The sequence below is a fragment of the Dendrobates tinctorius genome, unplaced genomic scaffold (genome assembly GCF_039654945.1).
Source record: "Dendrobates tinctorius isolate UK_male_01 unplaced genomic scaffold, ASM3965494v1 ptg000362l, whole genome shotgun sequence".
NCBI classification, from domain to species: Eukaryota; Metazoa; Chordata; class Amphibia; order Anura; family Dendrobatidae; genus Dendrobates; species Dendrobates tinctorius.
The window spans coordinates 337,501-354,905 of NW_027362028.1; the positions used below are offsets into that span (position 1 = coordinate 337,501).

The 17,405-nt window shown below is 42.6% G+C and overlaps 1 protein-coding gene across 3 annotated transcripts in view; it reads left to right on the plus strand.

Annotated features, from left to right (window-relative positions):
• LOC141075548 (oncostatin-M-specific receptor subunit beta-like) overlaps positions 1–14,165 on the plus strand; it is an 82,861-nt gene extending 68,696 nt beyond the window's left edge. For all 3 annotated transcript variants that reach the window (XM_073562645.1, XM_073562646.1, XM_073562644.1), the window contains exons 16-18: positions 10,289–10,382; positions 10,677–10,749; positions 11,091–14,165. In XM_073562645.1, coding sequence (XP_073418746.1) covers positions 10,289–10,382; positions 10,677–10,749; positions 11,091–11,594 — 671 coding nt within the window. In that variant the 3' untranslated portion in view covers positions 11,595–14,165. The remainder of the gene's footprint in view (positions 1–10,288; positions 10,383–10,676; positions 10,750–11,090) is intronic.
• The last annotated feature ends 3,240 nt before the right edge of the window (positions 14,166–17,405 follow it).

Sequence of the window (17,405 nt, forward strand, 5' to 3'; positions counted from 1 at the left end):
TTGGGTTAGGGCTAGGGTTAGGGTTAGGGCTAGGGCTGAGATTAGGGTTAGGGTTGTGTTTGGGGTTAGGGTTGGAGTTAGAATTGGGGGTTTCCACTGTTTGCGCACATCAGGGGCTCTCCAAATGCAACATGGCGTCTGATCTCAATTCCAGCCAATTCTGAGTTGAAAAAGTCAAATGGTGCTCCTTCCCTTCCAAGCTCTGCCATGCGCCCAAACAGTGTTTTACCCCCACATGTAGGGTATCAGCCTACTCAGGACAAATTGCAAAACAACTTTTGAGGTCCAATTTCTCCTGTTACCCGAAGGAAAATAAAAAATTGAGGGCAAAAATATCATTTTTGTGGAAAAAAAGTTATTTTCACGCCCGGGCATTATAAACTTCTGTGAAGCACTTGGGGGTTCAAAGTGCTCACCACACATCTAGATAAGTTCAGTGGGGGGTCTAGTGTCCAAAATGGGGTCACTTGTGGGGAGTTTCAATAGTTTAGGCACATCAGGGGCTCTCCAAACGCACATGACACCCGCAGACCAATCCATCAAAGTCTGCATTCCAAAACGTCACTGCTTCCCTTCCAAGCCCCGACGTGTACCCATACAGTAGTTTTCTCCCACAAATGGGGTGTCATCGTACTCACAACAATTTGGACAACAACTTTTGGGGTTCAATTTCTCCTAATTTCTCCTGTTACCCTTGGAAAAATAAAAAAATTGGGGACTAAAAGATCATGTTTGTGGAAAAAATACGATATTTTTTACTTTCATGCCCGTGCACTATAAACTTCTGTGAAGCCCTTGGGGGTTCAAAGTGCTCACCACACATCTAGATAAGTTCCGTGGGGGGTCTAGTTTCCAAAATGGGGTCATTTGTGGGGGGTTTCCACTGTTTAGGTACATTAGGGGCTCTCCAAAGACAACATGACACCCGCAGACTATTCCATCAAAGTCTGCATTCCAAAACGTCACTACTTCCCTTCCGAGCCCCGACATGTGCCCATACAGTAGTTTTCTCCCACATAGGGGTATCAGCGTACTCAGGACAAATTGGACAACAACTTTTGGGGTCCAATTTCTCCTGGTACCCTTGGGAAAATAAAAAAATTGGTGACTAAAAGATCATGTTTGTGGAAAAAATACGAATTTTTTATTTTCACGCCCCGGCGTTATAAACTTCTATGAAGCACTGGAGGGGTCAAAGTGCTCACCACACATCTAGATAAGTTCCTTAGGGGGTCTAGTTTCCAAAATGGTGTCATTTGTGGGGGGTTTCCACTGTTTAGGTACATCAGGGGCTTTCCAAACGCGACATGGTGTCCGATCTCCATTCCAGCCAAAAACGTCAAATGGTGCTGCTTCCATTCCGAGCTCTGCCATGCACCCAAATAGTGGTTTACCCCCACATGTGGGGTATCAGCGTACTCAGGACAAATTGCACAATAACTTTTAGGGTCCGGTTACCCTTGGGAAAATAAAAATTGGGGGTGAAAAGATCATTTTTGTGGAAAAAATATGATTTTTTAATTGTACCGCTGTACGTTATAAACTTCTGTGAAGCCCTTGTGGGTTCCAAGTTCTTACCACATATCTAGATAAGTTCCTTGGGGGGTCTAGTTTCCAAAATGGGGTCACTTGTGGGGGGTTTCCACTGTTTAGGTACATCAGGGGCTTTCCAAACGTGACATGGCGTCCGATCTGAATTCCAGCCAATTTTGCATTGAAAAAGTCAAACAGCGCTCCTTCCCTTCTGAGCTCTGCCATGCGCCGAAACAGTCGTTCCCCCCCAACATATCAGGTATCAGCCTACTCAGGACAAATTGCACAATAACTTTTGCAGTCCAATTTGTCCTGTTACCCTTGGTAAAATAAAAAAAATTGAACTTGAAGTATTTTTTTTGTGAAAAAAAAGTTAGATATTCATTTTTTTTTTTAAATATTCAAAAAATTCCTGTGACGCACCTAAAGGGTTAATAAACTTCTTGAATGTGGTTTTGAGCACCTTAAGGGGTGCAGTTTTTAGAATGGTGTCACTTTTGGGTATTTTCTATCATATAGACCCCTCAAAGTGGCTTCAAATGTGATGTGGTCCGTAAAAATAAAATGGTGTTGCAAAAATGAGAAATCGCTGGTCAACTTTTAACCCTTATAACTTCCTAACAAAAAAAATTTTTGGCTCCAAAATTGTGCTGATGTAAAGTAAACATGTGGGAAATGTTACTTATCAAGTTTTTTGTGTGCCGTATCTCTGTGATTTAAGGGCATAAAAATTCAAAGTTGGAAAATTGCGAAATTTTCAAAATTTTCGCCAAATTTCCATTTTTTTCACAAATAAACGCAAGTTATTTGAATGAAATTTTACCACTATCATGAAGTACAATATGTCACGAGAAAACAATGTCAGAATCACCGGGATCCATAGAAGCGTTCCAGAGTTATGACCTCATAAAGGGACAGTGGTCAGAATTGTAAAAATTGGCCCGGTCATGAACGTGCAAGCCACCCTTGGGGGTGAAGGGGTTAATAAATTTGCAAAATTTCAACATTTTGTTTTTTGTTTCAGTCAAGATGGGGTGCAGAGTGTACATTAATGAGGAAAACAATGAACTTTTTGAATTTACCAAATGGCTGCAATAGAACAAAGAGTCAAAAATTTAAAGGGGTCTGAATACTTTCCGTACGCACTGTAAATCAGCCTAGAACACAGCATTTGTTAAATATAGTAATAGATCCAAGCTCAATACATTCTTGCAGACTTGTTTCTATATGCTAAACTTGGATTTATGTTGGTCTATGTTCTTCTAGACTGTTTTCTGTTACTATACTTACAGACAGTGGGAGAAATTTTTATTTGATACACTGCCGATTTTGCAAGTTTTCCCACCCACATTTCTCCAATGGAGAGGTCTGTGATTTTTATTGTGGGTGCGCACGTCAACTGTGAGACAGAATCTAAAAAATAATTAACAGAAAATCCCATTGTGTGATTTGAAAATACCGTTTATACTTGTATATAAGCTGAGATTTTCAGCACTTTTTTGGGGTTGAATACGCCCCCCCCCCCCCCCCCTTCGGCTTATACACGAGTCAATTGACCCAGAAAGCCGGTGGGGGTCACAGAGGCAGGAGCCGGCAGCTATGGCTAAAGCCTGTGCCGCTGCTGTAATAGAGCACAGTGCCAGCTGCAGCCACCGGCTTCCAGCACACACACCTTCCTGAGCGCCCGTCGCTGCATCTCGTTCGTTACGGCTTCCAGCAGCTCTTACGACCAAGTGATCACGTGGCCTCGCTAATTAAGGTAATGAATATGCACGCCTATCCACTCCCATAGGCGTGGAGTGCAAATTCATTACCTTAATGAGCGGGGCCACGTGATCGCAGGAAGAGCTGCTGGCACCGGAACCAACGAGATCCAGTGACGGGCGCGCATATCAGGACAGGAACCGGGGGAGCCGCGCATATCAGGACAGGGACCGGGGGAGCCGCGCATATCAGGACAGGGATTGGGGGAGCCGCGCATATCAGGACAGGGACCGGGGGAGCCGCGCATATCAGGACAGGGATTGGGGGAGCCGCGCATATCAGGACAGGGACCGGGGGAGCCGCGCATATCAGGACAGGGATTGGGGGAGCCGCGCATATCAGGACAGGGACCGGGGGAGCCGCGCATATCAGGACAGGGATTGGGGGAGCCGCGCATATCAGGACAGGGATTGGGGGAGCCGCGCATATCAGGACAGGGATTGGGGGAGCCGCGCATATCAGGACAGGGACCGGGGGAGCCGCGCACATCAGGACAGGGACCGGGAGAGCCATTCATACCAGGACAGGTATGAGGGGACAATGCATACCCGGCTTATACTCGAGTCAATAAGCTTACCCAGTTCAGTTTTCCGTGGCAAAATTAGGTGCCTCGGCTTATATTCTAGTATATACGGTAATTAAATTGAATTTTATTGCATGAAATAAGTATTTGATCACCTACCAACCATAAAGAATTCAGTCTCTCACAGATCTGTTTATCTTTAAGAAGCCCTCCTACTCTGCACGTATTACCTGTATTAATTGCACTTGTTTGAACTCTTTACTTGTATAAAATACACCTGTTCATACACTAAATCTATTACACTCCAGCCTCCCCACCATGGCCAAAACCAAAGAGCTGTCTGAGGACCCCTGGGACTAAATTGTAGACCTGCACAAGGCTGGGATGGGCTACAGGACAAGAAGCAAGCAGCTTGGTGAGAAGGCAACAACTGTTGGCACAATTATTAGAAAATGGAAGAAACACTAGATGACTGTCAATTTTCCTTAGGCCGGGATCATACTGCCGTGTGTTATGTGCGAAACTCGCACGAGTCTCTTGCATCAACACCCGGCGCTGCCGCTGGCACTCAGGACCGGAGCTGCGGCTGCATAGAAATACATGCAGCCGCAGCTCCGGTCCTGAGTGCCAGCGGCAGCTCCGTGTGTTGATGCGAGAGACACGTGGGAGTTTCTTGCATCACACGCGGTAGTGTTATCCCGGCCTTAAGTCTGTGGCTCCCTGCAAGATCTCTCCTTGTGGCGTAAGGATAATTCTGAGAAAGGTCAGGAATCACCCCGCAAGGTCCCCTTGCTCACGCCGGCACATGTCCAGGCCCGTTTGGATCATCCAGGTGCTCATTGGTGAACTTCAGAGGAGGCATGGGAGAAGGTCATGTGGTCAGATGATACCAAAATATAACTTTTTGGTATCAGCTCCACTCGCTGTGTTTGGAAGAAGTACGAGTACAACCTAAAGAACACTGTCCCAACCATGAAGCATGGTGGAGGAAATAGCATACTTTGGGGGTGCTTTTATGCAAAGCGAACAGGATGACTGAACCATATTGACGGAAGGATGGATGGGGTCATGTATCATGAGATTTTGGCCAACAACCTCCCTCCCTCAGTAAGAGCATTGAAGACTGGTCGTGGCTGGGTCTTCCAGCATGATAATGACCCGAAATACACAGCCAGGGCAACCAAGGAATGGCTCCGTAAGAAGCATTTCAAGGGTCCTGGAGTGGCCTAGCCAGTCTTCAGAACTGAACCCAATAGAAAATCTTCAGAGGGAGCTGAAACTCAATGTTGCCCAGTGACAGCTCCGAAACCTGAAAGATCTGGAGAAGATCTGTATGGAGATGGGGGGCAAAATCCCTGCTGCAGTGTGTGCATACCTGGTCAAGAACTACAGGAAATGTCTGACTTCTGTAATTGCAAACAAAGGTTTCTGGACCAAATGTATTAAGGGTTTTTTTTTTTTTTTTAGCAAATACTTATTTCATGCAATAAAATGCAAATTATGTAGAAAAATCCTACAATGTGATTTTCTATTTTTTAGTTTTAGATTCTGTATCTCACAGGTGAAGTGTACCTACGATACAAATTACAGACCTCTCCATCCTTTGTAGGTGGGAAAACTTGCAAAGTATCAAATACTTATTTTTTACCCTGTATGTGGTACTGTATCCATGTCCTAGAATTCTTGTTACTTCACTTAGACATACTACCACACACAGGGTTAATACAAATGTTCTAGATTTGTTTGTTACTATACTGCAGTGTAAGCAAGATCAGTACTTATACTGTGTCTATTGGTACATCATGTATCTTACTGTATCTACATTCTGGGTATGGATTTGGTACAGTATTTATGTTCTAGAACTGCTTCTTTTAGCATACTTTCATATTAAGCTTATAAAAGCCAAAAAACAAAGAAATAAAAAGGATAGAAAAAATATATCGGGTAATACCATGAAATAACAACATGACTCATGGGTTAAATGCCCAGAAGTCTATATCTCACCATATTATTATTAATGGTATGAATATTTGCTGGAAATAGTCCCAGATCAAATATAGAGGCTCAAATGAAAAAATTTCATGCCAGTCGGTGAGTAACAGCAGTCCGTATGCACAATCAATGGCTGACCTGAGCCTGCATATCGCAGAAAAGCAAAGCGACCACACAATCCCAATCGCCTCCCGACGAAGATAAAGGCGAAACGCGCGTCGAGGCCCTCTGTGTCTCACACACGCTCCCTGCATCTTTAACTGCACCATGACTGAAGGTAATCATCTTTAATATACCCCTTTATCCTTTACCCGTTGTCACTCACCGACCGGTGACTGTGCAGTCGCTTTGTTTCTCTGCGATATATAAGTTTAGGCCAGCAATTGATGATTGGGATTGGATAGGGTTGTACACCTTTTCTATTTCCCCTTCCAAGCAGCTTGATATAGTTTACTGTGTGGGACACCTGTTTCCCTGTCCAACACATAAACACATATGCCTTTAATTATCCATCTGTTCTGGGAATGAATATATTTCTGAGGCACTTCATATCCATACTTAGTTGTATTATTTTCACATGAATTATGTATTACCATATATGTGCATGGTCATTTCTTATGCTTGCATATTTACTGGCCTAGATAAGTAATTTTTTGGGCCAACTTAAAAGGATGAATACATCTTGTGAAGTTCTTTCATTCCCCTTATGACATAGTGGGACATATTGTCTATTTTAACTGTCGCCCTCTGCTTTTTTGGACAGTGCTATTCATGTCGTCACAATTTGTGTATATTATCAATAATAAAAATTTTTGCAGAATACTCTTAATATTTTTTTTCATTTGAGCCTCTATATTAGATCTGGGACTATTTCCAGCAAATATTCATACCATTAATATTATGCAATCATCCCATTAGTCTCCTAGAAACTGATCCCAGGAAAGCTGACCAAAACACTTACATTGGTTAGTTCTGTCTGCAAAATGGACTACAATAAGAAATGTGTCACCACAGTGAAGCCGCGACAGTGTGAGGCATCTGATTGCGCGTACATCTGCAATGGTTAGAACTTCCAATCAAGAGTTCAGGCTTACCTTGCTCTGTTCTTGCATGGGTTAAACAGTCCTGTTTGTCTCCTCAACCTCTCTGTTCTGAGTTGTTTCAGCTGTTCTGAGTTCATCACTTCCCTCTGGTTTAAATACTCTCCTCAAAAATTCAGTTGTTGCCAGTGATAGCTTGCAACTATCTGGTTTGGAGCTGGAGGAGGGAGCAAAGAAAGGAGCAGGTATTTGGAGTTCTTTCAGGAGGTATCTGTGTGTAGTTGGTTTGTGTCTCCTAGTCTCTATTCCCATTTGGTTTGCCTCACCCTCTCCTTCCCTATTTCCCACTCCTATGATTGAGGTTTTCGTCTATCCCTGCCTGATTCCCTTCTGTGCCTTTACGGTAAATCAGGACTAGCGTTCCTGCTATCCTACTCACTATACAGGGTGGTACTTGGGGTAAGACCGGGATAGGAATGTGATCGCCGCACGGGGTGAAAGATCCCGCCTAAGCATGCTAGACAGCTCAGGGTGGCGAAGGGCAAGTATCAGGGGTGCCCACTTGTATCCTTCCCCAGTGGCAGAGCTTCCTCCCCCTTCTGTATTGCCGTGTGCCATCTTGCTTTCGGTAGAAGTGTGACAATATAACAGATTTTTATGCACATGTGAATATCCCAATATAATGTGTGTGCTGGCATGTACAGCACATGGATAACAAACATTGATGTCTGAATATTTCAAGATTAAATCTGTTCCTGTATGTATTGTCTAGACTTGTTTGTATTACTATGCTTATGTACTGAGTGTGGCTCTGTGACTGTGTCTATGTTTCTAGGCTTATTTCTTTTACCATACTTCTGTACTGAGCTTGGATTTACGTCCGCAGTTTGGTTTATACAAAGTTTGCCGCTTTCCTGTTTTTAGATCGTGTAGTTGGTTGTTTCTACGATTACTGAACTACTTTTTTAAACATTTGATAAGTTTTTAAACTTATGATAAATCCATCAAGTTTAAACAAAGACACAAAATTCAGTGTTGACCTATATTTTTCAAGGCTTCTAAAAAGTCGCCCTGCCATGCATATCTGCCTCTGGGCCAAACCCTGACTGATAACTAACCATTCTTGCCTCATCAATGATTGGAATTGGTAACAAAAAATAGTATCACTTTCAAAACTTTAGTCCATGACTGTATAATCTTTAAGTACAAATTTTCTTATTTTTCCACGCTTAGGCTACTTTCAGACTTGCGTTAGGAGGCGCAGCGCCGCCGCTAAGCTCCGCCCCAGGCCACGCCTCCTCTGGTCAGCTCCTCCTATGGGCGCATGACGCTGCATGCGACCGCTGTACCCTATATTTAGCGTTGGGTACGCTGGCCGTGCGCTGGTACGTTTTTGCTTGTGCCCTTTTACCATACTTATGTAATGAGCTTGGATCGGCTACGATTTTTAAGTCCTAATCTTATTTTTACAAAACTTAGGTACTGAACTTGGATTTGTTGCTATAGCTAAGTATAAGACAAGTCACAAGGCTAAAACGGAGACTGTATCTGAGATCCAATTTCAGTACATGTTTTATTTTTGCTTCTTTTACTATATGTATGGGCTGAACATGGATCGCTTACTGTTTATGTTCTAGTCTTGGAAAAGAAAGCCGCATACATATAGTGTGATGAGGTGAATTGGAAAAAAGGCGTGGAGGGTGAAATCTACGTATGCTCACCTGATGTGGTTTTAAATGGCACAACACTCGTAAACACCCGTAGAAAAAAAGCGCTGCTGCAATCTTGTCTGCAGATTAGAAGGAGCTCTTCTACACATATAACTGAACAGTGCAGAGCTCCCTGAATATTAGATGACAGCATTGCTGGGTAGAATCACTTATTCCAAACACATTCATGTGGTAAAAGTAGTTTTTATGCATTTACAGACTGGACCAGTCACTTTTTTTTAAATCAAACATGTTCTAGTGTTATTTCTTTTACCATACTTATGTACTGAACTTGAACTTGTTAGGCTGGTTTCACACTTGCGTTTTTTAGCGCTGGAAAAAAACGCATATGTGCGCATGCGTTTTTTCCCCTATATTTAACATGGGTGCGCATACCTGCGCGCTTGTAAGCGCATGTATGCGATTTTCATGCGCTGCGTTTTTTTGGGGTGTGCGTTGGTATTTTCCAGACACAGCATGTTGCATTTTTTGGCCCTGCAAAAAAGCGCATGCGCACATATGCGCACGTTTTGCGCTAAAAATGGCCATTATAGCCTATGGATGCGCATATGTGCGCACTGGCATGCTCATGTATGCGTTTTTTTGCATATGCGTTTTTTTTTTTAACCATGGAATTTAGGGGTTTGGGTTAGAGTTAGGGTTAGTTAAGGGGGTTTAGGGTTAGGGTCAGGGTTGGGGTTAGGGTTAAGTATGGTTTGGTTAAGGGTTAGGGTCAGGATTAGGGTTAAGTATGGTTTGGTTAAGGGTTAGGGTCAGGGTTAGGGTCAGGGTTAGGGTTAAGTATGGTTTTGTTAAGGGTTAGGGTCAGGGTTAGGGTCAGGATTAGGGTTAAGTATGGTTTGGTTAAGGGTTAGGGTCAGGGTTAAGTATGGTTTGGTTAAGGGTTAGGGTTAAGTATGGTTTTGTTAAGGGTTAGGGTCAGGGTTAGGGTCAGGATTAGGGTTAAGTATGGTTTGGTTAAGGGTTAGGGTCAGGGTTAGGGTTAAGTATGGTTTTGTTAAGGGTTAGGGTCAGGGTTAGGGTCAGGATTAGGGTTAAGTATGGTTTGGTTAAGGGTCAGGGTTAGGGTCAGGGTTAGTTAGGGTTTGGGTTAGGGTTAAGTATGATTTGGTTAAGGGTTAGGGTCAGGGTTAGGGTTAGTAAAGTCATGGTTTGGGTTAGTGTGAGGGGACATCCAATGTTGGAAAAAAACGCAAACGCGGTAAAAACGCACTAAAAACGCATAAAAACGCTGCGTTTTTTTCATGCATGCTCATAAAAATGCTTGAAAAAAACGCAGCAGTTGTATGCTTTTGTATGCGTTTTTTCAATGCGTTTTTTTGCGGGAAAAACGCGCTGCAAAAAAAAGCAAGTGTGAAACTAGCCTTACGGCATTTTTTTAAGCTTATTTTATTATACTTATGTATTGACTCAGGAATTATGTTCTTGACTAGTTTCTGCAATTATACTTAGGTACTGAGCTTGAATCTGGTACTGTGTCTATGTTCTAGGCTTATTTTTTTTTTCACCTACTTATGTACTGAACTTGGATCTGGCATTGTTTTAGGCTTATATATTTGATACCATATTTAGATATACTGAGCTTGTATAGGTTACCGGAGGTTATAAGTTTATTTTACTATACACATGTACTGAACTTGGATTTGTTACTGTATCTATGTTTTAGGCTTGTTTCTCTTACCATACTCTTCTCTTTTGTGTTTTAGCTGAAGCAGTGGTTCGTTCCATAACCGTGCCAATTATTACAGTGTCAGTGCTGGCATTCGTGCTACTATTAATTGGATCCTGGAAAAGAGCCTGGTGAGTGTTCACAGACTACAGATACAACTTAATTACAAATAGTCTCTGAAACTAAAGACAGAGACGGCAGTCACATAATGTGGCCATAACGCGGAATTAAAAACTGCAATACGACCAAAGAGAATATCCCCACAGACCCGCTGTTAACTGTTTCTCATTAGAGAATAGGTTCAGGTGTGGTATATACCGCCGCCCTGCTGGACACCTATAACCTGGGCAGAACCTGAGAATGTATCAGATAATCACATGCATCTATCCTCTTACAAATACTTTAAAAATGTTATCTCTTTTTAGGCTGAAAAGAATATGTCTCCCTGATATCCCAGATCCTAATAGAAGCAAAATACTTTCCTTTGATGGAACAAAGGTAAAAGATTAAATTTAATGTTTATTTTGCTTTATCTATTTTTTCCAAATCTTCTCTACTCACTGCTACTGCTAAACTACCAAAAGCATACTAGGACAAATAATTAAGTAGAGGACAGATGAAAGAATTACACTTGCAGGATCAGACTACGCACGGTTTGTAGCCTGTTACCATGGAGACACATTGAAGCTGTATTCACAAAACGGTGGTGGATTATTTTTAGACAAAAGTTCTATTTTCCTCCTAGATGCCCAGGAACAATGTTGACCCATAATATATCAAAATTAATTGTGTTTTTCATTGCTGTCAGTCACTTGGTATATTTTTTCTTATTTAACCAGGGTGCATTTAATAGACATATCCTACTGACCACCAACCGTGAACCACAGATTGTGGACATTGTCAGAATTCAGGAAAACAGCCAACATAAAACATATGAGGAGCTGACTGAATCCTCCGACCATCAACTACACGAGCTCGATACCAAAGTCGAAGGGAGTAAGACCGACCAAGACTTTGGCGACAATTATCTTCCCATTGGTAATCCGAAATCTTTGTATTCACTGATGAACGAGCCATCCTGCAAATCCCAGCCGTTTCCCTATCTGCAATTCTGCAACCAGACCTACACCGGCACATCGGAGGATCTATGTGACCGTGGACACGGATACAGACCCCAGACAAACACTGCACAGGTGCACAGTCCGCCGTACTCCATGCAATCTGCGGATTCAGGATCGGGACTTCAGGAGGATTCAGCCATTTGCTTTAATAGCCCCGTTTATGGGAGCGAACCAATGAGTCCGACCTCCGTGGGTTCAGCTACGTTCATACTAGTGGAGTGATGGGAACATTATCTGGATCACACGTATTGAAATGCTGGACATTTACACACGAGTCTTAAATAAAAACTTCCCGACAATATTATTGTGGCTTTCAACATTGGAAGTGTTCGGCTTGTGTAGGAAACCCGGAGAGAAAGTTGCCTTGTTCTCCACGTTTGCACTCAAAGCTCCTGGTGGAACTAATCTACTTAGCAATCACTTCTTGCTAGATTAGATAAGGCCATAGTGTTACATTCACTTCGGAGGAAGATCTAATGGGGGTCTCCCAATGGCAGACAATAGGAAGAGGAGGCTCGGGCAGCTGGACAACACAGTGTGTCTGCAGTGACTGGCGGTGGATCACTCTCCAAACACAATATCGAGCGTGGAAGAGTAGTGCGAGGACTGCAGAGGGGACGTCGGACAACAAATTTTTAGAGCTGAACTTAATTGCTTGTCTCACAAACAAAATTAAAAAACAAACCTGACACATGAGTCAGATTAAAAGACCAGGCAGCCCGATCAGCAATCTACTAGAGTCAACACAAATGCTTGTAAATGCCCTCATCATAGCCCGCTAAGATTACTGCATCACTGGAGAAGCCATCTAAATTTTCCTCAGCTTTGACATTCTAATTTCCCCCGTTCTGTCCCTTCACCAGCTAAAAATCTATCAGAAAAGAATGTCCATTCCTGACCCTTCCATTAATTTCTACACAAATCTCCAAACCGGTAATGTCCGGTCCTCAACCTGCCCCCTCACACAATCTCCAGTATATAACCTGTCCTCTCCATACATCTCTGCCCTAATCTCCCGATACCTCCCCACACAATCTCCAGTATATAATCTGTCCTCTACATACATCTCTACCCTAATCTCCTGATACCTCCTCACACATAATCCCCAGTATATAACCTGTCCTCTCCATACATCTCTGCCCTAATTTCCTGATATCTCCCCACATAATCTCAAGTATATAACTTGTCCTCTCCATACATCTCTGTCCTAATCTCCTGATATCTCCCCACATAATCTCCAGTATATAACCTGTCCTCTCCATACATCTCTACCCTAATCTCCTGATACCTCCTCACACATAATCCCCAGTGTATAACCTGTCCTCTCCATACATCACTGCTCTAATCTCCTGATACCGCCTCACACAATCTCCAGTATATAATCTGTCCTCTACATACATCTCTACCCTAATCTCCTGATACCTCCTCACACATAATCCCCAGTGTATAACCTGTCCTCTCCATACATCACTGCTCTAATCTCCTGATACCGCCTCACACAATCTCCAGTATATAACCTGTCCTCTCCATACATCTCTGCCCTAATTTCCTGATATCTCCCCACATAATCTCAAGTATATAACTTGTCCTCTCCATACATCTCTGTCCTAATCTCCTGATATCTCCCCACAAAATCTCCAGTATATAACCTGTCCTCTCCATACATCTCTGCCCTAATCTCCTGATATCTCCCCACATAATCTCCAGTATATAACCTGTCCTCTCCATACATCTCTGTCCTAATCTCCTGATACCTCCTCACACATAATCTCCAGTATATAACCTGTCCTCTCCATACATCACTGCTCTAATCTCCTGATACCGCCTCACACAATCTCCAGTATATAACCTGTCCTCTCCATACATCTCTGCCCTAATCTCCTGATATCTCCCCACATAATCTCAAGTATATAACTTGTCCTCTCCATACATCTCTGCCCTAATCTCCTGATATCTCCCCACAAAATCTCCAGTATATAACCTGTCCTCTCCACACATCTCTGTCCTAATCTCCTGATATCTCCCCACATAATCTCCAGTATATAACCTGTCCTCTCCATACATCTCTGTCCTAATCTCCTGATACCTCCTCACACACAATCTCCAGTATATAACCTGTCCTCTCCATACATCACTGCTCTAATCTCCTGATACCGCCTCACAATCTCCAGTATATAACCTGTCCTCTCCATACATCTCTGCCCTAATCTCCTGATATCTCCCCACATAATCTCAAGTATATAACTTGTCCTCTCCATACATCTCTGCCCTAATCTCCTGATATCTCCCCACAAAATCTCCAGTATATAACCTGTCCTCTCCATACATCTCTGCCCTAATCTCCTGATATCTCCCCACATAATCTCCAGTATATAACCTGTCCTCTCCATACATCTCTGCCCTAATCTCCTGATATCTCCCCACATAATCTCCAGTATATAACCTGTCCTCTCCATACATCTCTGCCCTAATCTCCTGATATCTCCCCACATAATCTCCAGTATATAACCTGTCCTCTCCATACATCTCTGCCCTAATCTCCCCACACAATCTCCAGTATATATACCTGTTGTCTCCTTATATTTTGGCCCTAAACCTCCCACTTTAACTAACTTGTCAGTCATGGAAAGGCAAAAACAAATACTGTAATATAACCCCCATCCTCATGAAAGATTTTCAGACACATACCATAACACCCCCCACACCGTTTTATGTACTTAACATTAATGTATATATTTTTTATTACTTGCAGTTTAGTTTTATACCACAATAAAGGATTCTAGTTTCTATCTCTATGATGTGACTCTGAATTTCTAAATATCAAGTTTTATATGCAAATTGCTTCTTCAGAGAGAGAGTATAAAAGCCAAACCAGAATCTCAATTTGCAGACACAGTGTTTCGGGCTATTGCCCCTCATCAGGGCAAAGTAAGAGATCTGATTTGACTTGGTGAGAGGCTCTGGACTGGGGTCTAAGGGGTAAAATGTCTCCTTGTGGAGAGTGACATACACCGTGTCTGCAAATGGAGATTCTGGTTTGGCTTTTATCCCAAGTCATATTGCAAAACTCGTTAAAGGGTCGATTGTGACTTGTAGGATCGCTACTACCAGCAGGTAACGCTATAGAGTTCAAGTCCTCTTTCTCTGTGAAGAGGCAATTTGCATAAAAAATTTCCTAGAGGAGCATTGCATAGCGAATAAGCCTCCTTACCTTGACAAGCCAAAGCTGGTATGTTACTCTCCTCAAGGAGAAGCCTTACCCCTTAGATAAAAATCAAGTTGGAAATTTAGGAAAAAAAAATGTATCCGATTTTTGAATTTTAACGAGGCAAAAGATTTTATGTTGGTGTCAAAACTGGCAAATTTCTGTGTGAACATAGGCTGATGACTGCCCAAAACACAGGTCTGGGAATCAGGAATGAGGCCCATTGTGTGCAAGCACTGGGAAAAAGCTAACAGTGCAAAATACTCCATGATCATGAGATGACTGCTCATTCTGTCCTAGTCTGCTTCCAACAGATCACAGGCTACTAAGCTCACATTTATCCAGCGCTCTACGCTGAGCGCATTACATCTAGGGTTTCTGTGTAAATATCTGAAATGCGTGATTCAGACGGAACCCGCAGCGGAAGATTCCCTGTAATGAGGCAGATGGAGGCACTGTGGCCACTGTCTGACCCTGTGATCCGGCGGTGTCTCATTTTAGGTGTGCATAAAAGCGCGGTCCGAAACAGTTTTGTGCACTTCTGAAAAGAACAGCGCTGAAAAAGTGGCCACACAGAGTCCAGAGTAACTCTGATGCCTCAATATAAGTGAATGGATCCTTCAGAGGTTTCATCTGAATTACGTCACTTAGAGGATTTAGAAGGAAACCTCAATGTAAGTGCCCAGTGTAGTGCGCAGGATAAATGTGACCCCAAACGTTATGTAAGGCCTGTTTTACACTTCTGTTGTTGTCTGTCAGTTGTTATCCGCGAAAATGGCGGAAAACGAATCCATGATCGTTGTGAGATCAATGGGTGTCACTGGACCGTTCTTTTGACGGATCCGGCGAAAGTGACATTTTCAAGGAACCGTAGCATGGAAAGAGATTATTTTTTTTTTTTACGATCCCGGAACGGCATTACTGGGTTAAAAATGATCTCAGCGCAAAGCTTCCAGGCATGCGCACATGAAGATAGCAGGCCGTCAAGAAGAAAAAAGTTGGTGTCCGTCTCATCCGCCCGGGAGCCAGAAAAATTTTGGCGGATCCGTCAAAAAACGGGGGTGACGGACGACCGTCAGTCAAGATCCGCCAATAATGTAAGTCTATGGGGGAAAAAACGGATCCGCCCCATTTTTAGCGGATCCGTTTTTTTAAAAAATTGGCGTTTTATGACTGACGTGAAAAAACTGAAGTGTGAAAGAGGACTAAAATGTTCTAAAAAAAAGCTTTAAATCAGTCCACAAAAAAAAAAAAGTACCCTCTCAGATCTGTCACCTGCTAACAAGTGTTCAGTACTTGGTCAGTATTTTAGCTCAGTATTTCTAAGACAAAAACAAGAGTGGGTGAAAATGCACAAGTGGTGACATGTTCCTATTATACTTATCCTCTTAATTGTTCCACTCCTGATTTTGGCTTACAAATAGTGATTTAAAATACTGACCAAACACTGAACGTGGCTGTACTGGTAGCACAACAGCTCTGGAAAAGTGACATGGCTCCCACCAAAATAAATCCAACAAAATCTGTTGTCCCAAATTACCCATGCCCCTTCTGAACCCCACAATGTGCTGCAGATAGCGTCCACATGTTTGGAATGTAGTGAAGAGAGCCCATTTAAAATTACAAGTATGTGGCCCAAGAAGCACAAACAGGGCACAATGTATGGGCACTACAACGTACTGGGCACTACAACGACAGTCTGCAACTGCATGTTTGTTATTTTAAAACATCCATTAGTCAAAATCATCACTTCAATGCAGATACATTCCTAAGATGGGTGTAAATTCCATTAAGGGGTCACTTGAAGAAAGGGGGGAGGGGGTGGGATCTGCTCTTCTGGCACTTAAGAGGATTTGCAAATGTAGTCTGCAAAGTATTCTAGAAAACTCTGCGCCACAAACGTGAAATAGCGCTCCGCCGTGTGGCTAAGCAGTACTATATAGTCACATATTGCCACATTCAACAGAAATTGCATAGGAAATTTTGGTGCCATTTTCCCGTGTGAAAATTAAAAATCTGGGGCTAAAACAGTATTTTAGAGGTAAAAATGTCATTATTCTTTCTTTTCCGCCCTGTAGTATAAAATGTTGTGACACACCTGTGGTTAAATTAAATGGTGCAGTTTGTAAAAAGGTGTCAATTATGGAGGGGTTCCACTGTCCCAGCACATCACGGGCTCTGCCAATGTGACATGGCACCTGCAAATCATTCCAGCAAAATATGAACTATATGGCGCTACTCACCTTCTGAGCTTTGCACGGTGTCTGAAAAGTAATTTTTGACCACATATAGGATTATTGGGCAAACTGAGAAATTGTGTAACAAATTATGTAATTTTCTCCCTATAACTCTGGAAAAACTTTGACCTAAAATAACATTTTAGTGGAAATATTACATTTTTCATTTCAACATCCCAATGTTACACAATTCTGTGAATCATCTGTAGGTGTAAAAAACGCTCACTCCACCCCTAGATAAATTCCTCAAGAGGTGTAGTTTCCAAAATGGGGTCACTTGTGGTAGGTTTCGACACCTTTGGACTTCTTCAAACGCAGTATGGAATCCGCAGTCTATTCTGGCCAAATTTGCACATGAAAAGTCAAATAATGCTCCTACCCTTCCGAGCCCTGCTGTGCGCCCAAACAGTAGTTTTCCCCCACATATGGGGAATCGGCATACTGACGAGAAATTTCACAACAAATGGTGTGGTCAACTTTCTCCTGTTACCCTTATGAAAATGAAAGAGTTGCTATAATTCCCGTGAAGCACCTTAAGGGTTAATAAACTTCTTGAAGGTGGTTTTGAGCACCTTGAGGGGAGCAGTTTTT